This window comes from Fonsecaea multimorphosa, assembly GCF_000836435.1.
Source record: "Fonsecaea multimorphosa CBS 102226 unplaced genomic scaffold supercont1.3, whole genome shotgun sequence".
In the NCBI taxonomy this organism is placed as follows: Eukaryota; Fungi; Ascomycota; class Eurotiomycetes; order Chaetothyriales; family Herpotrichiellaceae; genus Fonsecaea; species Fonsecaea multimorphosa.
The window spans coordinates 910,024-931,507 of NW_015971637.1; the positions used below are offsets into that span (position 1 = coordinate 910,024).

The window sequence follows — 21,484 nt, forward strand, 5'->3', positions numbered from 1 at the left end:
GTGGAAACTAGTTAGTCATCACCGCCCTGTTGCTACGGGAAGGGCCGAGGCGGTGGCCCACAAGGGACATTCTGTTTTTCCGCAGCCCAAATTTCTTGCCTTCGTTAGTTTGGCCTTTGGACGGACAACAAAAGGAATTGCTCAGCCGGTGATGTTTTGGGAGTCTATTTGACTGCGATACCACACTTCTAATACCAGCCTCCTTCCTCCCTCTATGGATGCCCATGCGCATCTGCTTTCCCTCGGCTGGGCGGGACCCGGCCACTCTCTCGACTCGAGACCATACAAACAAAAAGGGCACCGAGGCCTCGCTTATGACCCCGCAAAAGTCGGTAATAACGGCGTCGGCCTTGTAAAACCTCTCTCGATTTCGCAAAGAAAAGGGCGATTCGGTGTTGGGAAGAAAGCCCATGAACCACCAGCCGGAAACCAGTGGTGGCTGAAAGGGTTTGAGAATGCGTTGGGTAACATTGGCAAGAGCGAGAGCGAGAGAAGTAGTGGCACGGCTACGCCAATTACACATGACTCTGGTGGTACTGGAAAACACGGCGGGCTTTATACCTTCTTCGTCAAGGGACAAGAGATGGAAGGCACAATTGGAAAAGTCGGCGACGTAAAGCGAACTTCGAAGAAGCGGAAGAGCGGCGCCCTCGATGATCGAGAACAAGATGGCGCTATGGTATCTAAGAAGCAAGAAGCTGCGGCAGAATTCGAAGAGGCTGGTGCATATTTTGCGTTGCGGGACAAAGATGAGAAGCGTTACCAGCGTCTGCAAAAACAGAATCCGGTTGCAGAGTTCGAGCAAGTCGGCGAGTATCTCCAGGCAGGGTTGGGGAAGAAACCAAAGAAACGGAAATCGCAAGTCGAGCCGGAAGATACCGAGCTCGCCACCCTAGACGACCTTGATAACGACCGGCGGTCACCGCCGAGCCAAGGAGAAACGAAAGAAGAGAGACGCGAACGGCGGCGGCTGCGGAAAGAGAAGAAGGAGCGGCAGCGGAATGCGTTGGCGGACCTGGAAAATCGGCAGCAACTTGCCTTGCCGAACGACGCCGTTACAGAGGATATAGGCGAAAAAGCTGATGGAAGAGCGGAGCGGAAGCGAAGGAAAAGTGCTAAGTCTACCAAGTCTTTGAGAGGGGGCTGAGGACGAATTGCGAGACGCTTCCGTGCATGGCTCCGCTACGTTCATCATGGAGATCAGGATCGTTAACTAACAAGGCCAGTTGGATCCATTTTTTATCCTTTGATCCTTTTATAGCAGGTCTAAACAAAATCAAGCTGTGTAGCGAATGACTCGATAACTCTCAGCCATCCGATGCCGCCACGACGGCGTAGTCGCGCAAATGAACGTGATGGGAGACGATAAGCGAATGCGTCTCTGCAGCTGTGGGAGTTCATCCCGAGTCTCTCGTACAGGTTATTTTGTGGGACTTCCCCATAGAGATTGGCAACTAGTCTGGTCTGGGGAATCTGTTTGTGTCGATCTTGTCGTTTCTCTATCTGCACCGCCCATCGCCTCCAGAAGCAGAGACCATGCTTTCGCCCTGCCTTTTGACAGACTATGATTGACCTCATCTGTGCCGGCAACTGGAAAGCCTCACATTGGGCCGCCGGGGACTACTGAAATTCACTGTTCCCACCTTGCCGAAGTCATTCTGTTTCCCTTCCGTACCATCAGCTGGACAGCGAGGATACCATGAGCCAAAGAAGAGGTTGGAATCCCCCATAAGCAAAGGGACAAAAGGGCATAGGCTCATCTTGACGAGCGATTGATTCGGCCACGCCTGCGCCTGCACCTGCTCGTGGCCCGGCTCCAGACCCTCGACGCTTCTACCGAACGCCTTGTTAAAACGAACCTCCCACTAGCTGTCCGTTTGCGCCCAACTAAAGAGCAGTGTACTCGGCGCCTCTAAATTGATGTCCTAGACTACGTGGAGCTGTTATATTGGTCAAATGCGCTGGCGACTGTTCCGACGGTGTCGTTCTCAAGTCAAATGACCTTCACCACGAACACATATTCGTCCAAAAACCCTTCTGTACAACTACAATGAGGCATATCTACCATTATCAAGGCGGCAAATGGCCACCCGCGTTTCCTTATGGCGTCTTGCTTTCTCTCATCACCTTCAGCACTCTCCTTGGGAAATATAAAGACTGCGCCTCCCTGTGTTACACCACAAGCGAGGGAGTTACCAATGGCCGCTGGTACAGCACTGCTCGACTTACAAAATGCACAAGCGCCCTGCCTCTTTCCTATATTTAAAGCCCCAGAGACATCGAACGGTGTGGCATCGCTCTCAAGGATCCCGTGGCTTCTGCAGCGCTTTTCCAAGAAAATAAGATTTGGCTGGCATAATGTGGTGCGTAGACAACCTGTGTAGGATCAGGAGGAACCGTCTTATATGGCAGTTTTTGACCAGTGATCTGACGCTTGCTTCAGTTCCTGGCTCCCGGAGTTCAACGGCCCGCGGGTTGGCTTCGATTACGAGAATGAGAACATAACATACCTCACACGCCAGCGAAAGCTTGGTAACAAGGATGACTGGGTAGAGCTTTGCATGCTTGACCTAGATGACACCGATAGTGACCAGTCCAAAGTCGACGTGGTCCGAAACTTTTTGCAAGGCTCGACCGAGAGAACCATCCGACCTGACGATGCAAAAGATGGGAGTACTCCCTTTTATGTTGCCTGGCTAGACGAACGCGACTATGAATGCGGCCCAAGGACGTACTGCAACCCCCTCACCGCAGAAGGGCTCTCGCAGAAACTATCGAAACCGGTCAGTTGCTTAATACGATCCTTTCCGGCGTTGGCGAGCTTGATCTAATGGCTAGCCAGCGATTCCGATCTCGAACGCATGGCTCGAAAAACACATCAGGTGCATCTATACTTTCTTTCCTTCGGGGCGTTTCGCCCCAAATTGCTGCAGCTGCTATCCGAGAGAATGCAGCAACAATCAATATTGCCGAGACCATGAACCACAAGGACGAACCAGAGTGTATTGATATGGATACTTGCGTAAGAGGCTCTAGGAGGGTGTCTCTCACAGAGTGTTTACAGCAAGAGGGTGACAAACCGATAGGTGGGCGCCATTTTGCACCCACCTGGAGGGTAGGTCCGAGCTGGGCAGCCACACCATACCATGAACCGGATGCTGCAAGGCGTTTGGTGTTCATCACCGATTTGGATGCTAAAACCGCCGCTGTTCTTATGGAAACTGCGTCATACCACCAAGCCAGGCCTCTTCGTCACGCGCTCTACCACCACATTACAAATAATGCTCTCGTCAGCGTGAACATTTCAGTAAGTCTCCACAACCAGAGGAAAGATAATAGTGCTCTGCGACTAAACTTTCAACTCACAGCCAAAACTGCCGTCCAACTTCGAATTGGCATTCCACATGCCATTCTATGCGTGGAGGAATGCTTCGCGTGAGGACCATCGCAGGTTCGCAAGTGGTGAACCGTTGAGAGAGACGGAGGATGTCTCATTCCTCAACCAGCAGGCTAGAGAAGTAGTCCTCTGTCAAGCTCATTTCACATGTGTGATATTCGGATCAGATGACCGGCATTGGGTTGCCTACTGCTTCGCGGATACCTATTTTGATGGCCAAGATGATGGAAGAGAAACCGTCCTTGAATACCACCAGGACCGGGATAGTGAAGATGGCATGAATGCAGACCCTTTGACCTACGGCAACATCGACGCAGATGTCGATCCAATTTGGAATCCCCGAAAATACTTTCTCACCATATGCAGATATAGACTTCAACGAGTGGGACGTGAGTGGGCTCAGGTGGTGATGCATCTTGTGGGAAGTTTCGCAAGTTTCGACAAGGTACGCACCCTTCTACCTTATCACAGTTACTGGTCTGTGGCCATTGAGAATGACAACAAGTTCACTGGCGTCGACCAAGCTCACACGCTGGGCAACACTTGGTCAATGGCAAACTAATGGCCCGCCGGCTGCACCAGCATCCTGCTATTTCGTCTTTCTTGGTTAACTTGTTCGCTAGCGCCTCCACTGCTTCTTGTCGGCCCCAATAGCTGGTCATTCGCTGGGGGAGGACGCAGGCCACAGTGAAAGTCTTTGGCGTTATTATGATTGGGTGCAACAGACGACAAGGCTGTCAATCAAACTGGAAAGTACGTTGGCAGAGTCCGTGGATGCATACGAAGCCTGGCGCAGCGAATACGCCTCTTTCTTCGATGGAGTCCCGCAATCAGGAGATGAGCCGAATTTAGTCCCTGAAATTGAAAAAACATTTAAACAGCTGAAGCAGCTGAAGCAGCGACTTGGACGTCTCCGTGACCAGTGTAAAGACTTCTCTAAAAGAGTAAGGCGAGCTTGTTTTGCAGTCTCGGCCACCGATCGCAGCTGAAGTCGTTGCTAATCACTCGGGATCTCACAGCTTGAACTTCGTCTCAGAGTTGAGGCAGATTACACGGGTAAGAGGACGAACCAGCAGGGAAAAGACAATCACAACTTCTCATGGATCATGCTGGTCAGTCCCCATCAGTAACAATGAAACAGCAATGTGATTCTGACTGGTTACCAACTCCCGCAGCTTTATGTCACTCCAGTGTCATTCACAATCCAGACCTTTTCGATGCAAACGGTTGTGTTCCCCAATGTTGGCTCAATGCTCCCATGGTTCTTTCTAGCGCTGTTCGTCTGGTGTTTTGTGGGGATTGTGGTACTTACGACAATCTTCCCGCACTGGCGGCGGGTCCTCAATCGGATGGCCCTACTGTGCAGTGAGAAATACAACACTTTCCACCTGTGTGACTGGAGGAAGAAAAACTTGGCTGCTGATTTGGAACATGGTTCATCTTGTGCGACGGCAGTTGATCATTCATCTTGTCAGGGAAGCTGTACCCTATGGGCCACAAAGGCTTCCTCACCATGGGCAACGTCTAGCGGACTGGACATTTCGTATGCGCCGATACGCAAGAGAAGTCTTCCTGGTGTGGATGGTCAAGGCTAGAGTTTGTGAACGGGGCTTGAGGAAGAAGGACATTTTCCCAGTAATATGTAGTATTTGAAATTTTGCGCATTACTGTGGTCCCGGGTCACAGTAACCCATTACGGAGGCTCGGGAGGACCTCGGGAGCACCAGTTTTTTCCCTACTCGCCTACTAGGTACGATGCAGCTTGCCTTGCACTTTACCTCCAAGTCAGAAATGTTGTTTTTATCTGTCGTCGGCGTTTAGTGGACAGTGCTTCTTGGTGTACGGAGTATCTCACTCTTTCATATTGGGGGCGTTTTGCTTTGTTTTAGGCGGCTTCATTCTCGACACCTGGTTGGTCTCCATAGACTGCTGCTTCGTTCGCACTCAACGTGGCTATGCGACAGTTCCTGGCCTGAGGCATCTCTGCACAAGCTCAGCTCGAAAATGGTCAGTACACGCGGTTGGCGCGTCGATAACGGCAGCGTCAGTAGTGACGGTTGCTGCAAAGAACGCGAGTTGACTTGTTGCAAGTAGCCACCGTCGAAAACCAAGAAGAAGACCAACGTCGTGTTCGTCTACACCTGTTGCCGTTGCGGACAGACCCCTATCAACATCCAACACAAGCAGTGCACTCACTGTCACCACACTCGCTGCAGCAACTGTAAAACCGAAAAAGTTGTCCAGAGATGAACCCAACGACCTCGAAGGCAAGACTCTTCTCTGCCGCCCCTTCTTTTCTTCGCTCTCTGCCAGCTTAGCGGTTGGTGACGCCTACTCCACGCGACCTCCTACAATGCTTCCCCGGACAAGAAAGAGCAGACATTGGACAAGGCATGGCGAACCTCTGAGATCACTGGCGGAACTTACCAGCAAGAGAACAAATGGTCGTCAATGCTCGCAGGGCGGTTGCTCCTCTGATACCCTCTTGAGTCCAGAGCGGCCGTTCCTAGCTGGCAAAGCAGCATAGTCAACTGGAGTTGACCACCTTTGCGTGCTTCGTGTTTGCAGGTATACCCTCAGGCTGTCGCAGGCGTACAAGAGTTGGATTTCGGGTTCGTGTACAATAGCTCTCCATAACCGCGGTAGGAGGTCAAGACTCTGAGGCCAGCATTTAGTCGGATGATTTTCTTAGCAGTTTCCTCCAAGGAGCTGCGTGCTCTTTATCTTTCGTCATTGTTCTGACATATCATCTCATTCATCCGATTTTGCTCGGAGCTTCTTGCGAGGGCCGCGATGGTCAAAAGTCGCCGAGTCATATCACGGCATCGGATGCCGCAATCGATCTGCCTTGCAGTCTTTGCCTGCTTCTCCGATGAACAACTTGTACGATTCGCCCCTGCATAGGGGACTACGTAGACCTTTTGGCACGCCTTTGACGCCGAGCACCCGAATCGCTCCGCATTCTCGTATCCACAACCTGCGAGCCAGCTGCGCGTTCGAAGAAGGATACTGGGTAGATACCCTGACAGAGCAAGCATTCCAAGTTGTCAACAGTGGCCATTACCAACGTAGGATTAAGGGCGTGCGAAACCTCTGTGCAATCTCCTAGGAGCAAGCTCCCGGTGCCCAGGAACGTAGGTATGAAGTTGGCTTTCACAAAAGGCAACCAGATTTCAAGGATCCTTCGGGCGTAGAAAGTCGGCCAAGCCGGGCGTGTTGGACAAGGTTTGGTTGATTGCACGTCTCTAATTGCCCCAAAATGGCCCCAAATCGAGGTCACACGCATGTCTTTTTCTCAACTAAGATACCGGTCTAGGTATGATGAGGCTTGGACGACAATGATGCCCAAACAACTCGAGAGTCGAGACACACATCTCTTACAGCATTGAGGCTGATGGAGCCAGTCTACGTGCTGCTGCCGCGGGAACCCAATGAGTCACTGGATCAGGTTGCTGAGCATCTCGGAGTTGTGAATACCTAGGTACCTATCCACGGTACCAGAGAACGAGATGCCGTCGACTAAAGGGACTGCGGCCCAGAACACTACCTAGTAGGTGCATGATCAGATAGATCAGATGATTCTAGGGAGCCGGGATCGCTTCCCAGCTTTGGTGTTAGTGTCATGTATGATGTACGTCAGACGCAGAGCAGCAGTTGGCGCAGTCTATCTACACTTCCATGACTACCAAGTACTCGGTGCAGCTGCTACGCTGTCGCTCCCTCTGCGCCTCTCATTCAGCTCGTCACCTACTCTCTCCCCACCAGCGTGGCATGTCGTACAAAACTAGTCACCGAGCCTTTGGGCTCGATGGATTTATGTGTTTGAAGATTGTTTGACGCCTTGCAGATGTTCGCCTTGCCCCCATTGCTTGCTTTGCTGGTCCCAATCGTTCTCAGATTGAAGCATCCAATCCGTACAGCCAATGAAGGTGCACAGATGTGGCGCGCGCCCGCCAGGTTGTATTGTGGGATGTCCTCGTTGGCGATACTTGATAAAATGGCCCTCCAAGGCTCCCCACGATGGTGCTCTGCACACTGTGCAACATAACCATGATATTGATAATCCAGTGTTGCTGCCCGCATTTCCAGTGTGCGTGGCCCATATTAGCCATTTCCTCAGTTGCACCTGAATCTGCGTCGAAAGACTAGTCGCCCTCATGGGAAAGGGAAAGCGCAAGGGGAGGCGCAAAGCAAAACAGCGGAGAGTATCCGGTGGCAGAGATGAAGATCCAGCCCAACCTCTACATTATGCGCTGCCGACACCGCCCCTCGAGAACTTTCCCATCATATTCCAACAACGCCGAAACATCCAACTCGGGGTCGAAAACAAATCTCATGTCACGGGTCGAGCAGAGTCCGGTGAAGACGACATCGACGATGTGGTCCGAATCTTCATGCGCGAGCCTGAAGAATCAGAGGGCTGCCTGCCACGAGCCGACAAAGTTGAGGAATTCTGCTTTGGAATGAGCACCGATGCTCTCCGAAAAGCCCACTGCAACCCAGATGGAACGTTGCGAAGGATCGCTTGGCTGGATGATAGGAATTTGGATGGTCCGCTCATCCAGTCAAGAGCACGCTGCAAGCCTCTGACGGTGTATGAGCTCCTGAAAGAATTGGAAAAGCCTCGATTTCCCTCAGCATGCCCTGCCACTTCTCTAGCTACCACGACAGGCCGAGCGACTTTGACGGATGCGGACCGGCGTCTCATGTTCATCTCGGATCTGGATTGCTACAGCATCTATGCCATTGTGCGAACGGCTTCTACTCACCAAGCCTCTGCTCTCCGGGGCGCTTTGTATCATTATCTGGAGTTTGAACCATCCTTGGAGTTAGCTGCCATCACGGAAGGATTTCCAACGTTCAAACTCGCATTTCACTTACCATTCTTCGCCTTAAAGACTTCGAAGACTCCGCAGACGGATTATCGCCGGGACCGGACCGGAGACCCCTTACGACGCTCCCGAGACGTTTCGTTCCTCAATCGGCAGGACGATGCTTCTCCAATGTACCTCTATGATGTTCAAGCCTCCTGCGTGATTTCAGGATTTGACTGGTCGAGGTGGGATGCCAAGTTCTTCATGGACACCTACTATTTCGATTCAGAAGACCCTTCCAAGGAGGACATATGGGAATACCGCGAAGACGGACTTTCTGCGGGAGGCATGTGTGCAGATCCGCTCACATATGGGCTTGTTGATGCAGACATGCCAATCTGGGATCCTCAAGAATATTTTTTGAAGGTATTCCAACCCCGCTTTGCGCAAGCATTACGAGAATGGAGGATGGTGGTGATGACGTTGAAAAAAAGCTTCAAGCACCATCAATCGACGAATGAATATCGACTCCACTGTCCACTATCCGGTGATCCCTCAAAGGACAAGACTCACACCAAAGGCCTTCGCCGTTCTCTCGACTGGGTGCTGTTGTTTATGGACCTCGCAAAGGAGTTGAACGAGACCCTGTCCAAGACACTCAGAAGCTACGAACCCTTTTGTTCAAAGCGAGCTGCCAATTGTGTTGGTGGACTCAGTTTTCCACCTGCGAACAAGTCGCTTCCTTCGATCCAGAATACTTTCGATGAGTTGTGCCAACATAAAGAGACCCTGGACCATCTCCTGGATCGCTGCGATCAACGTACCAAACAGCTCCGATACCAACTCGACCTCGAAGTTCGGGAAATAGGCGATGAACACATAAGAATCGCCCTCGAAGCCAATAGGATAGCAGAGGTCAACACAGGGCTTGCATGGATCATGATAATTTTCGTGACGCCGGTGGCGCTGTCGTCGAGCGTATTCTCCATGCAGTCCAAAGTCATTTCTTTCATTCCTCCAACGTTTGGATCGTTTCTGGCCTTAAGCATCATGCTCTCTTTCCTGGGTTTTCTCATCCGCACGATGTGGTTTTGTTGGCCTCAAGCGAAGGCCATAGCCTGGCAATATTGTTGTGCTTTGTTTGGCTTGTTGCGGAGGCCCCGATTACTGAGGAATGGCCCGTTGGATGAAGAAGCCGGCAATCCAGCTACGGCAGCGAACTTATCCGTCTGAAATATTGACCAGGAAGTTTGCTCACTCATTGACTGGGCTCTGAAAGATGGGCCTCGAGCCACGAATAGGTTCAACTATTGAGCCACCCAATCTTCGACGCGCGTCTGCGACATTTGAAGATGGGAACTTGCAGGATGTACCACCTGGTTCGCTTTGGTGGCAGTAGCATTTAGCAGCCATTTGGAGCAATAGGATCGAACGAAGATCTGAGATACGATCGACGGCGATTTCGAGAAACCAAGGGTGAGGCTAGAGTAGTCAATCATAGCGCCAATCATCGAGTCTCCTCATTTTACTGCTTCCCTGACAAGCATGTGCCTGAGTGGCTTCCTGCACGGTCGCTGGCGCCTCATTCTCTCCAACAACCCTGACGGGTGTCACACTATGATTCGCCGAGTGGACTGGAAATAGGTCTATTATATCTTCCGACTAGATACATCACGTACCAATGTCCTTTTCATCGCATTGCTCTCTTCTACGACTGCGCTACATTCATACACCGAGCGAAGATGGCTACGACTTCGACTGAAGGTCTGTATGGCTTCCTTGAAGTCATGGGCATTGAAGATCCGAGCTTTGTGTCGGCGACAACAGAGCTTTATACTAACCCACTGGCCATCTACTTCTCGCATCTGGCGGAACTCATCGTGCAACTCACGGATTGTGAAAAGGATATCGCCTACAAGTCGATTGTGTGGGCAAATGACATGACCCATCTAGTGGTCGTGGCGCCTCGCCTTCGACTCAAGGGCGTCGATTCCGAAGACCTTGCAGCCGACTTGCAGCAGAGGGTCAGTTTCCGTTGTGGTTTTTTGAAACCGACATTCCTCTCCATGAGCTGTGTGACTGACTTTGAGACAGTTCCCGAGTTCCCCTCTCTTCGGACATCCTGTCAACGATGGGATCAACCTCCTGTTTTACTTTTCGAACACCAACCTCGCTCGTTTGCTTCTGTCCTATGTCATTGACCGTGGATCTTCATATGGTAACAACCTGCTTGCCGAAGCTCCTGTCGAAAACGGGACGGAGGCGAAGGGCCACAAGGTCGTCGTTGAGTTCTCGTCGCCAAACCTTGGGAAAGCATTTACTGGCCTACACCTGAGAAGTACGATTATCGGTACATTTGTCGCCTCTATTTACGAGAGTTCGGGGTGGGATGTGACCAGAATGACGTTTCTTGGTGACTGGGGCAAGCATGTCGGACTACTAGCAGCAGGCTGGTCGCGGTTCGGGTCTGACGAGCAATTCGAGGCTGATCCCTTACGACACCTGCTTGACGTGTATGACCAGATTGAGGACCTTTTCAAAAAAGAGCTGGAAGCTGCTAAGAAGATTCCTGACGGGCAAGACGTCACCGAAGTGAGCCACGAGATTGAAGCAGAGAGAGACGACTTCTTCAAGAAACTCGAGGACGGTGATGAGGATGCCCTTGCCTTGTGGAGAAGGTTCCGCGAGGTCTGTATTGCGCGGTATGCCGAGCTCTACGCACGCCTCGGCGTCAGTTTCGACGATTACTCGGGCGAGTCGGACGTCTCTCACGAGACTATTGAAGAGGTTGAAAATGCATTGAAAGAGAAGGGTGTCTACAGGGAGAGCGACGGTGCTTGGGTAATTGATATCAACAAGAACGACGAAAAGCACGGGTCGGCTATTGCACGGTTCCGCAATGGCACGACGACTTACTTGCTGAGGGATGTTGCTGCGGTCCTGGAACGGAGCAAGAAATATTCCTTTGACAAGATGATTTACGTCGTCTCAGTGCGGCAGACCACACATTTTCAACAAGTCTTTAAGGTCCTGGACTTGATGGACCGTTCCGATCTAGCACGGCGGCTCGATCACATCGGCTTTGGCGACGTACATGGTCTCTTGCCGAAGGAAGGAACAAGCGGCCTCCTCTTGGGTGACATTCTGGATCAATGTCGCGATGCAACCCAGCTGGCGCTGGACACAGATGAAGAGACAGCCCAGCTATTCTCAGGGGACGACCAGTCCAAAGTCTCTGATGCTCTAGGTGCCATCAATCTCATGGTGGACGATCTATCAACCAGACGCGGCGGCGTGTTCAACTTTGACCTCAACAAGCTAGCAAACCTAGGGGATTACACCGGCCTGAACCTCCAAAAGTGGTACACCAAGCTTGACTCGAGACTCCGCGGCGTCGACATCGACCGTGCAGAACTGCAAAGCACAGACTACGGCATGTTCGAAGGTGAAGACAATGCTTATGCCGATATTCTCAGACTTCTCGTCCAGTTCCCAGGAATTATGAAGACATCCTTCGAGAGACTGGAATCATCTCAAATTCTGACATTTCTATTCAACATCATCGACCTCTTGCCAAATGTCTGGGAGGACGAGGCTGAGGCCGAAGGGTCTACTCGAAGCCTCGCTAAATTGGCCTTCTACAAATGCTTCCACATCGTGTTGGAAAACGGAATGAGGACTCTGGGATTGGTGCCTCTGACGGCTTGATGCTCAAGAGCAACTTTCGACCTGCTAGCTCTGAGCCCAACCCACGGCAAGCTTGCGCTGATCGTCTCAAGGACTCTTCGACCATGTTTGATATGACTCTGTACAATCGTGCCAATTGACTGTAAGCTAGGTTGGCTGTTGGGCACTCTGTCAGTTCGCGACTCGATGATTCAGATCAATTTCGGCTACATGTTTACATTAACTTTTACTATATTAGCGAGTATCCACCCAAGGAGATCGTCAGGATTGTGAATTTGAGCCTCACTTCTGCAACGAAAGTCCTGTAGCGGAAGCCTCCATGGACTTCTGGAAGCGGAGCATTGTCCCACAGTCACATCTGTCGCGTCTCGATTGTATGGATACCCAAGTTCACGTGGCCCAACATCTTGGTCAATTTGCTGCAAGGTGTTCGGGCATCGGAACTGCGGCCAGCAGTCACCTTGCGACACGATTGCTTCCGTCTGTTGCCTTCCGTGAATGCGCCCTCATGCAGATGGCTGCGGACTGGGCTCAGCCTCTATCTGGACTTGGGCTTTCAGTTCTTTGTCCGGTGCATCCAGATCTCTTCTGTCGGGTCCCGTCAAATGACCATTGCTGAAGTCGGCCAGCGCATTGCAGGTTGCCACGCTACGATTGGGTCAACTAACCAAATGCCCAATCACATCCTGCAGGGTCAGTCAGCTTTCGTCTCTGTTGATGCCCGACAGTGCAGTGCACCCAATGGTTACGATCGATGTTATCCAAAGTCCAGTCGGCATTTCCTGACTCTACAGGGGCAGTTGCTCTGCCTGTAAAACGTGACGCACAGAGCCCGGTTGCCTCTTGGGCATGCATGCGGTGGTCTTTCCCAGCCATGAAATCCCCAAATTCGACATCGGCTCGCCGGTGTGCATTCACGAATGGAGCCACCGACAGCGACTGCCTCTACTTGGAGTTCTGAGGCAGCTCTCTCGCCACATCTGCAAGGAAACCCAATTGGTGCCCGAGACCTCAGGGGACCTCTGCTCCAAGCCAGCTGGAATTGCGATTCCTGCCCGACCTCCCAAAGCCCGAAGTCTATTGCGCACTGCCTGCTGGGAGGCAAATCCATCTGCAAATATGGACAGCTCAACACCGGTGTGGCAGTGCAGCTGTCGACTGGCAGTGCGAGCAGATATCATTCTGTAGCTGCTCTCTCTGCTGGACTGCCCCTCTTGCTAAATCCATCCCGTCTAGCAGTGCATGTATACCCAGCGTCATCGGGAAGGAACGTGCTCGAGCCTGCGAACAGGTGCAGCATTTTGCTCGGACTCGTGCCAGATGAAATCATGATTGGATGACGCAAGCTGTTATTGATCGGTGAGTCTACCAAGGTGAGGAGGGTCGATGCACCTCCAGGTTCAAGGTAATCCAGCTTCACTTTCATTCCACCACTCACACTTTTCCACGCGTCGCTTGCTGGGGTTTGCCATTGGCCGTTATCTGTCCCTTCCCCATACGATTCCGAGCTTGAGGCTCTACAGGGGGTTGTCGTGTGCTATGAAAGAACTCCAGTGAGTATACATTCCGCTGTTTTCTATCTTCACTCCATCTAGAATACATGATCACTTTATTACCTTGGGCTGAGAGAGGCCTTTCGTGCGCGATGGATCCGCGTCACCGTGGACTCTACGTCCGGTCAGTCGATACAGTTGCCCCATTTCAGCCGTCTCGCTAATCAGCTCTTAGATGGTGCCAGAGTCCTCGTGTCGTGCTGTTAGTCGGTGAAGATGTTGGCATCGTTGAGAGATTTCTCATACCTCAAGAATTTCTGCAACGTCGCTCGCGAACCCTCAGGGAACAAATCGCCGAGCTCCCGCGAGATCATCCCACGAGAGAGATTGCGCTGCCTGAGACTCCCCCTCAGACAATGGAAGAGTTCTTCATTTGGAACTTCGCCCCGAACCCTCAAATCGACGATCGGTTGAGTTTCAGCGAAGTTGTCCAACTTGGAGTGTTCGCCTGGAAGTATCAGGTCTCCGCCTTGAGCAACCAGGTGACTGACCTGATCCGCCAGAATCTCGCAAACAATGAATGGAAACTGGAAGCTGCTGTTGTGGATGCAATTTACCAAGCAGCACCCGATAAGAGTCCGCTCAGAGAGGTGATCAAGGCAGCGTTGGGGCAGCTATCAAGATCCAGTATCGATGGCGATGACTGGGAAAGAACCTGGAAGCGCAACCCAGACCTCAGCTGGGATCATCACAAGTCCTGTGACAAGGACTGGACAGCCAAGGACTACTTGACCGGGTCCTGCCGTTTCCATAACCATGACGAAATCAAACGTCGGCAGAGTCTGTGTGATGGATGTCCCTATGCCCAAGAAGACTGCTATCCCTTCTGGGAAGAGGACGCCAAACAAGAGCAGAACGCAGAAGACAAAGAAGCAGTCGAAGAAACGCTACCAGCAGAAGATCAGGTCACCGAGGAGAAGTTTCCCGACATCATTTCCGCGGAGCAAGCAGTTGAAGAAGTGAATGGACTCGAGGCCTCAGCAGTCTTCGAGGACGCGCCTGAACATGCGCCTGAAGAGACAACTGTCTTATATAGCGCTGTTGAGACAAACGGATTCGTCGACGATGGTGCTCTGGAGGAGGGGATTGAGGATGGTGACGGTATGCAAACCCCACAGCCAGAGACCAACGGAGTCAAGCACCCCTCCTCCCCTGACGAAGGCCCGTGTGAGTCCGTGTGTGGCAGCGACGAAGGGGCTGCGGCGCCGAATGGCTTCGTGTCCGTCAGGCTGGGAGAGAAAGGTCACGAAGAAGCCGTGCACGTGGAGGCAGCCAATGGGCACGAGGTCCCCGTGTTCAGCGAGAAGAAGAAGAGCAAGAAAAAGAAGAAGAAGGGCATGAGTATGAGCAACGGTAACGTCATCCCCAATGAGGCACAACTTGTCAACTGATTCTCTGACTTTGGAGATGTGGCTTTTGAGCATGGAAAAGCATGGATGGGATGGAGGGAGGGAGGGTATTTGCCAATGGGAGTCTGTCTCTCGGTCACTCAGAATGTATCTCCTGTTACTTGTTTACACGTACGAGGCGTTAGGCAGTATAACGAATGCGATTGATTAACGTTGCGCTCCATCTTCAGACCTGTCCCAAGTTCCTTGCACTGAAATGCCTGACTGCATTCTTCTCCCGATGGTTCCTCCCCAGCTCCGTACCCCGCAGCCTCGCGGCCTCGCGGCCTCGCAGCCTCGTGTGACCTGGCATGTCGTCATTTCAAACATCACGAACATTTCAAACCCCACTGAGTACTACTCAACGTACCTATCTCGTGGTTAAGATTCAATCAACCCTCCCCGGACAACCTTTTCCTCCTAACTCTTGGCCAGATCCAGGCCTGCTCCTTGATTCCCTCTCCTCACACACCCGCACATCCCAGCCAAGCCGTGCGTATGTGTCGGTGATTTCCTTTCTCTTGGGCGTTTTTCTCCTTGGTGCACGAGTGGTAGTGGATGCGTGATGTCGAAGTAAACACCATTAAGCTTTGAGTATCTCGGTGGAAAAGAAATCCAAATGGCGCCCTCCCCTCCAGCAGTCACAGACGGATCCAAGACATGGTCCCCGTCGCACCTTTTCTTCGACGACGACGCGGACGACGACAACACAGCATCTCCGGAGACGTGGGACAGAATCCACGCGCATCTGCGAGAAAACGAGTTCCGCGCCGCCATCACTACGGCCTTTGAACTGCCGGCTGGCGATAATTTTACGTACCATGCCACCGCGTCGGTGAACCTCGCGCAGGCGGAGGCGGCGGTCCGCGCGGGGAGGAAGAATGGGTTGCATGCCTGGTACGTCGAGGCTGCGGACACTAGTGGTGCTGGGTCTACCGATGCCGCCGGCCAGTCTGGTGATGGCGATGGCGATGGCGACGAGAGGACCATCCCAGGACAGCCATCGCTACGAATATCAGGCTACCCTCCCCCTTCGGACATCCAGGCATACATTTCGATATTCGACCCAACAAAGTCCGCGGCCAACAGCCTGAAATCCCTGGCCGCGAATGCGAAAAAGGGTTCGCTGCGCGCGGGCGTGGCCGAGTATCTACTCAAGAAACGACACCTGGATCCGTCCATCACGGTCCCGAAATTTAAACCCCTCCCCACTGCTGGTGGTGGTGGTGGTGGTGGCAATGCGGCCCAGCAGGATGGCTCTGATGGGAAGAAACAGCAGCAGCAGCACGAGAACCCGGCGCTGGAATTCTGGGCCTATTCCTGCATGGCGCTCGAGTTCGCGGGGCCCAATGTCCACACGGCGCAGGTCAAGATGTCGCACCACCTCCTGCCCGTGTACATGCACCACTTTGGCTGCGTGTGCCCGTCGTGGGAGGCGCTGCAGGTCATTGCGAAACTGGCCGCGTCTATAACAAAGACTGGTAACGGCGGTAGTGGTGGTAAAGGTGCCGTGCTCGACATGGGCTCCGGCAACGGGTACTGGACACACCTCCTCCGACGCCTGGGCACCGTGTCCGTCACGGCCGTCGACTCCGGGCAATCCCGCTGGCGCACGGTGTGGATCCCCGACACGCAGGTCTCCGACGGCGTCTCCTACCTGCGCAAACGCGCCGGCTGCCCCGACTCGCTCCTCCTGCTCGTCTACCCGATCGTCGGCGGCGAATTCACCCGCAAAGTGCTCGACGCGTACGCCGGCGACGTCGTCTGCGTGGCCGGCACGCAGAACGGCAACGGATACACGGGCTTCAAGGACGTCATGGTCGACGAGTACATGGCGAGGGAGAAGCCCCGGTGGGACAAGGTCGCGCAGGTCGCGCTGCCGAGCTTTGCGGGCAAGGATGATGCCTTGTTTGCGTTTCGGAGGCGGAGGTAGAAATACCCTAGGTACCAACGATGGTAATGGGTATACATAACATTAGTAGTAGGTAGGAGGAAACGACGACGTGGATGGGTTGAGTGTAGAAAAGAGCCTAGGGTGGGAGATACAACACAACCCAGCACAATACGGATTGGGCGCGCAAATGAAACACACACAGAGAGATTGTGTGTGTGGGTGTACACTCGCCTGAATCGGGAGGACATCTCACCTTGCTCCCTAGGGGGTGGGTGTTGTGATTCTCATTGATGATCATCACCATCACATCAGACCGACCATCAGAACACGCGTGGAAGATATAGTCTTTGGGCCGATCAGCGTGCCCAAGGAACCAACGACGCAAGAGAAGATAGAGTTCAACGGCGGTCACTTTCCCCCCCAAAGACCGGAAAACCGGAAAAGATCTGAAAAGCCAGTCGAGATTGTCTTGTCCCATTAAGCGAATTGTTGGTACATATCCACCGTCTATTCTAGCTAAAAATTCTTGCTTTTTTGAGTTTCCTCGAGAAGACCGGCGGAAACCCTCTGTCTCCCTCTAGCAAGCAGCCCAAGCAAACCCGCACACAGTGTCTATCACATGCAAGAATGTTTTGGCGCAGTCCTCAAGAAAGTTCGTCGAGGTCCAATGCAGGACCGTCTATTCGGAAATGCTCCGATCGTCTAAAGGCTTCTCGCAGCGTCGCTCAAGATGCTGTGCCTTGTGGTGCATGCTGAAGATCCGCCCACGCAACAAGGTATGAAAATGCTCCGAACCCGTTTAAAACCCGAGCTGAAATCATGCAAAATCCGTCGTTTTTCTGCGTCTATTTGGAGATTTCGACACCGCCCTGCAAAGGTCTGTCAGCTCATGTCCACTCGGAGCAGTTACTGCATCATGTAGGCAGCCAGTTCTCGAGGCGGGGAAACTTACAGTCGCGCCAATCATTCTGTAGGAAGGCATGTTAGCACATGTTGTCATTCATATGGTTTAGGGACATACCTCTTGATATCACCGTAGATGGCGAATTGACCGGCAGTCAAGGTACCAACCATGAACAGACGAGCGCCGATACCAGCATAGCTACCACGGAAACCAAGCTCCCTTCCAATCTTGAAAAGTCGGCTGGTTGTGCTCTCGCCTGGGAGACCCTTGGTCTTGTTGATCTTGGACAGCATGGTATCGGCGGGTTGGGAGACGAGGGCGGCAGCGAAACCAGCAATCAGACCGGAGCCGAGGTTGACAACGGTCTTGGTGCCATCGGAGGCGGTGTTCTTGTCCATTGTGCGCCAAACAGCCTCAGCAACCTTCTCGTAGACGACGAATTTGGCCATGGTGTAAGGGACCTGCTTGAACAAGATGGGACCGAAACCGCTATAGAAAGCGCCGACACCCTCATTTCTCAAGATCTTGCCAAAACCGCCAATCAGGCCCGAAGCGAAGGTGGGCTCGGAGACCAATCGGATACGGGTTGCCTCGAGAGGGCAGAGGGCAATATCGGCGAAGAACTCGGCGGCGGCAGAGGAGGCGAGGTAGACAGCAGTTCGGTTGTTGGAGGCAGTCTCGTAGCCGAGCAGGTTGATGGATTGTTGCTTGAAGAACTCGTAACCTCCGAACTTGAAGGCACCTTGCAGGAAGTAGCCTGCAAAGGTAGGGCCGACACCAGTCAAGAGGGCACCAGCACCCTCATTCTGGATGACTTTTCGGAAGCCACCGATCATGCCATTGTTGTATGTAGCAGGGTCAAGCTGGATTCTGGTCTTGACGCTTTGGGAGGTGTCAGCACTGGTCTGGTTGCGCAGCTGCAGGTGAGACTTACACATCGACGGGAGTGAGGGCACCGTGGGTGACGGAGCAGCAGACTGCACCAGCGAAGGCCTGAGAAGGGTCAGCGACAACAACAGATTGCCCGAAGAATGTCCACTCACGAATCTGCTGTAGAGATCGAGGCCAGAGAGCTGTTTGGGCGCGGGGGCCGTAGCTGGGAGAGCAGCACCGACCTGGGGAGTCGCGGTCGCCATTGGGAATGGAGTGGAGATGAGAGACAATTGAACTCGAAGGGGAATCTAACGAGGATGGAGCAAGGAGATCTAGAGACGAGCAGACCTGAACCGAAGCAAGAATTGAAAGAAGTACGAGGTACTAGTAGTGGGATTGTGATTTCTGGTTCCTTGGGGAAAATAAAAAAGGGACAAGATGGAAAGATGGAGGGATTGAAGCTGCGGCGAAAATGAATCGGACCTTGCGACTTTGCCGGCAACCAGAAAAAATGCCGCACTAACTAGATTGTCGACTGAGCGACTGCGACGAGAGCCGCCGACGCGCTAAAAGCCACAAGCAGCCGATCGCCCGGCGAGGCTTTGCCCACGGCAACCAATCACATTGTCACGTGTGAATCGGCTTCGGTCTTGGCGTCCCCAACCCCTTTTCGCCTGGTTTCCGCAGTTATAAAGGGGGGCGAAAGGCTGCACCACCAACACCACCACCAGCACCACCAGCACCGCACTTCTCCACGAGGGAGGCAAGGCTGCGGCGGAGATGGTGGTTGGGTGGATCAACTGACATCCAGCTCGTTGTCGGAGTCATCTTTCTTTGGAGCTGGCGATCCTGTTACAAGGGCGTAATCTTCTTCGGATCGGCCAGTTCCAACCGAACATTTGCGACCCCAGCACCTTGCTGAGGACTCAACAACTCAAAGTCGCTGCCGGAGGGGTTTTGGAAGGCCGTATATCGTCGTGACGGGTGCGGTGAGTAGGCGGCGTCTAACCCGCCGCTGTTGTAGGGAGTATCACGATAGGCATCCTCGTCGTGGGAAATGGTCGATTCTCCGCCACTTCGCACGTCACTGACGAGGCCATATTTCACCGGCCTGTGGCCGACCTGTTTGAGCAGCGTCTCTGCCGAGGCATTGGAGTCCGAGCTCCGCAGCAGAGGCGCGTTGAACGCCTTGGCCGTCTCAACAGGGCTCATCGACACTCGACGGCCAATTTCCCAGGAGCCATGGAAGGTGCAAAGGACGGAAAATATACCCAGCAGAGATGCAAGGGTGGCCAGCGCCATGAAGAGGTAGTCGGTCTGGTAGACCGTATGGTTCCCAAAAGCCTGCGCATTGACGTGTTGTGTGTTGGAACTGTTTGCCGCCGCCACTGCCGTGCGGAAAATGAGCTCTCGTGCCCCGGCGAGGAAATCGGCTAGCGGGTCGGTGAAATAGACATCGCAAGAAGGCTGCTGCTCGATCCCCCGAGCATAGGCGATCGAGGCTTCGCTTTGCGCGCCCTCGAATTGGTAGCCAATGGCGCCGCCGAAGCTAAATGAAAGGTCGGTGTTATATTGGTTCGCCAGCGCCAGGAAGATCCCCCCGTAGGTAGTCGTGCCCGTTAAATGGGTTTCCCCCGGGAGAGAATCTGGATTTCCCACAGCGACGTCGTCCCAAATGCTACTGCCTGTATCGAATGTGACGGTAGATGCAACGCCGTCGATGATGACGGGATAGAGCACCGTGCCTGCCCGGAGAGTGCAGTTCGTTATCGATAGTTCTCCGGCGCATCCCGGGTCAGGTTTGTATTGCACATTCAAACTCGCAGTGGTCGGGTTCTCGCCGACGTCGAAAAGGATGTTCGCGCCAAATACCACAGGGTTCGGGAAGATGATACTACCATCCGTTTCGAAGATCGGAGTCACATTGAACGGGACTCGATAGGACGAGCAGTTCGTGTGGAAGCCCGCTCCGAGTATGCTTGTCCGGCATGTCCCCGTGCAACCAGATTGCAGATTAATAGGTGCTCGGTTGTAGTATCCTCGTGCTATGGGAGAGAAGTTGGTGGTCAGCATATTCACCTCGTCCCCTCGACCAGACACAATGGCCGTGAAACCTCGAGGTACCAGATGATTGACTTGGAGATCAAGGTCTTGCTGCGCCGTCACAGTAGCGTTACTGAGTGTCGAGGCCCGCTGCAGCAGAGGGCCATTGATTGGAGTAAGCGCCACAAGGATACTTGCCAGTGCAATCAGATTGAAATGGCGACCGCTCCAGGCAGCCAAGAGAAAGCTGTTGCCAAATGCCCAGATGCGGTGCAAGTCTCCCACTGTGGTTCCTCCCTTCAAAGCTCTGTGCCACCAAGCAATAGTGACTCCTTCTAGAAGCGCGAAGGTTATAGTGACGTTGGTGAGGGTTGAAGCGATGGAAAGGTATACCGTTGGCTGGAATCTCCATCGTCTCACGTCGGCGCCGTTGGAAGCCAGCAAGATGGCAATCGAAACGACGACTCCCGCCAGCGCCAGAAGCAGCGCCCCAAGTCCTTTGAAGGGGAGGTGCTGCAATCCAGGCCGCCAGTGATATTGTGAGGGACCGATGGCAGTATAAGTAGTGGTGCTGCTGGCGCCGCCCTTTCCGAAACGCATGGTGCTGGATGGCTTGATGTTGGATATTTCCACTACAGACGTATCGATCAGGAATACATTGGCGACGTGCGAGTAGCGGCCTCGTCACCAATGTTCGACTACAAGGTGCATTTCGCCTTGCCTCAAGATCGCGGATAGCCGTCCAGTTCAGATGATAAAAGAGAGGATCAAATCGGTAGCCTAGAATAAGGAACGGTAGCAGGCTCAAAGGGAACAAATGGGTCGTACTTCTCAGTCAGGGCATTGCTAGGACAAGCCTCCCTGCCTAAAGCCTGGATCGATATTGTCGAGAAGCGGCACAGATAGCCCCCCAGAGTCTTCAGACTGCGCC

The 21,484-nt window shown here is 53.1% G+C and overlaps 8 protein-coding genes across 8 annotated transcripts; 6 read left to right on the forward strand and 2 right to left on the reverse strand.

Moving 5' to 3' along the window:
* Positions 1–214: 214 nt before the first annotated feature.
* On the forward strand, positions 215–1,147 carry Z520_02116 (uncharacterized protein; the record flags this gene model as incomplete). The annotated part of the gene is made up of 1 exon (XM_016772630.1): positions 215–1,147. The coding sequence occupies one exon, from the start codon at positions 215–217 to the stop codon at positions 1,145–1,147; it is 933 nt and encodes a 310-aa protein (XP_016636100.1).
* Positions 1,148–2,358: 1,211 nt separating this feature from the next.
* Z520_02117 (uncharacterized protein) lies at positions 2,359–3,959 on the forward strand (the record flags this gene model as incomplete). Its single annotated transcript, XM_016772631.1, has 4 exons — positions 2,359–2,363; positions 2,444–2,783; positions 2,843–3,307; positions 3,369–3,959. The coding sequence occupies 4 exons, from the start codon at positions 2,359–2,361 to the stop codon at positions 3,957–3,959; spliced, it is 1,401 nt and encodes a 466-aa protein (XP_016636101.1).
* Positions 3,960–7,554: 3,595 nt separating this feature from the next.
* Z520_02118 (uncharacterized protein) lies at positions 7,555–9,444 on the forward strand (the record flags this gene model as incomplete). Its single annotated transcript, XM_016772632.1, has 1 exon — positions 7,555–9,444. One exon carries the CDS (start codon positions 7,555–7,557, stop codon positions 9,442–9,444), a length of 1,890 nt encoding a protein of 629 aa, XP_016636102.1.
* Positions 9,445–9,953: 509 nt separating this feature from the next.
* Z520_02119 (uncharacterized protein) lies at positions 9,954–11,919 on the forward strand (the record flags this gene model as incomplete). Its single annotated transcript, XM_016772633.1, has 2 exons — positions 9,954–10,235; positions 10,306–11,919. 2 exons carry the CDS (start codon positions 9,954–9,956, stop codon positions 11,917–11,919), a joined length of 1,896 nt encoding a protein of 631 aa, XP_016636103.1.
* A 1,624-nt stretch (positions 11,920–13,543) lies between these two features.
* Positions 13,544–14,842, forward strand: Z520_02120 (uncharacterized protein; the record flags this gene model as incomplete). Its single annotated transcript, XM_016772634.1, has 2 exons — positions 13,544–13,575; positions 13,627–14,842. 2 exons carry the CDS (start codon positions 13,544–13,546, stop codon positions 14,840–14,842), a joined length of 1,248 nt encoding a protein of 415 aa, XP_016636104.1.
* Positions 14,843–15,458: 616 nt separating this feature from the next.
* On the forward strand, positions 15,459–16,772 carry Z520_02121 (uncharacterized protein; the record flags this gene model as incomplete). The annotated part of the gene is made up of 1 exon (XM_016772635.1): positions 15,459–16,772. One exon carries the CDS (start codon positions 15,459–15,461, stop codon positions 16,770–16,772), a length of 1,314 nt encoding a protein of 437 aa, XP_016636105.1.
* An 806-nt stretch (positions 16,773–17,578) lies between these two features.
* On the reverse strand, positions 17,579–18,773 carry Z520_02122 (uncharacterized protein; the record flags this gene model as incomplete). The annotated part of the gene is made up of 5 exons (XM_016772636.1): positions 17,579–17,602; positions 17,686–17,701; positions 17,755–18,519; positions 18,572–18,630; positions 18,681–18,773. The coding sequence occupies 5 exons, from the start codon at positions 18,771–18,773 to the stop codon at positions 17,579–17,581; spliced, it is 957 nt and encodes a 318-aa protein (XP_016636106.1).
* A 589-nt stretch (positions 18,774–19,362) lies between these two features.
* Positions 19,363–21,153, reverse strand: Z520_02123 (uncharacterized protein; the record flags this gene model as incomplete). The annotated part of the gene is made up of 1 exon (XM_016772637.1): positions 19,363–21,153. The coding sequence occupies one exon, from the start codon at positions 21,151–21,153 to the stop codon at positions 19,363–19,365; it is 1,791 nt and encodes a 596-aa protein (XP_016636107.1).
* Positions 21,154–21,484: the final 331 nt, after the last annotated feature.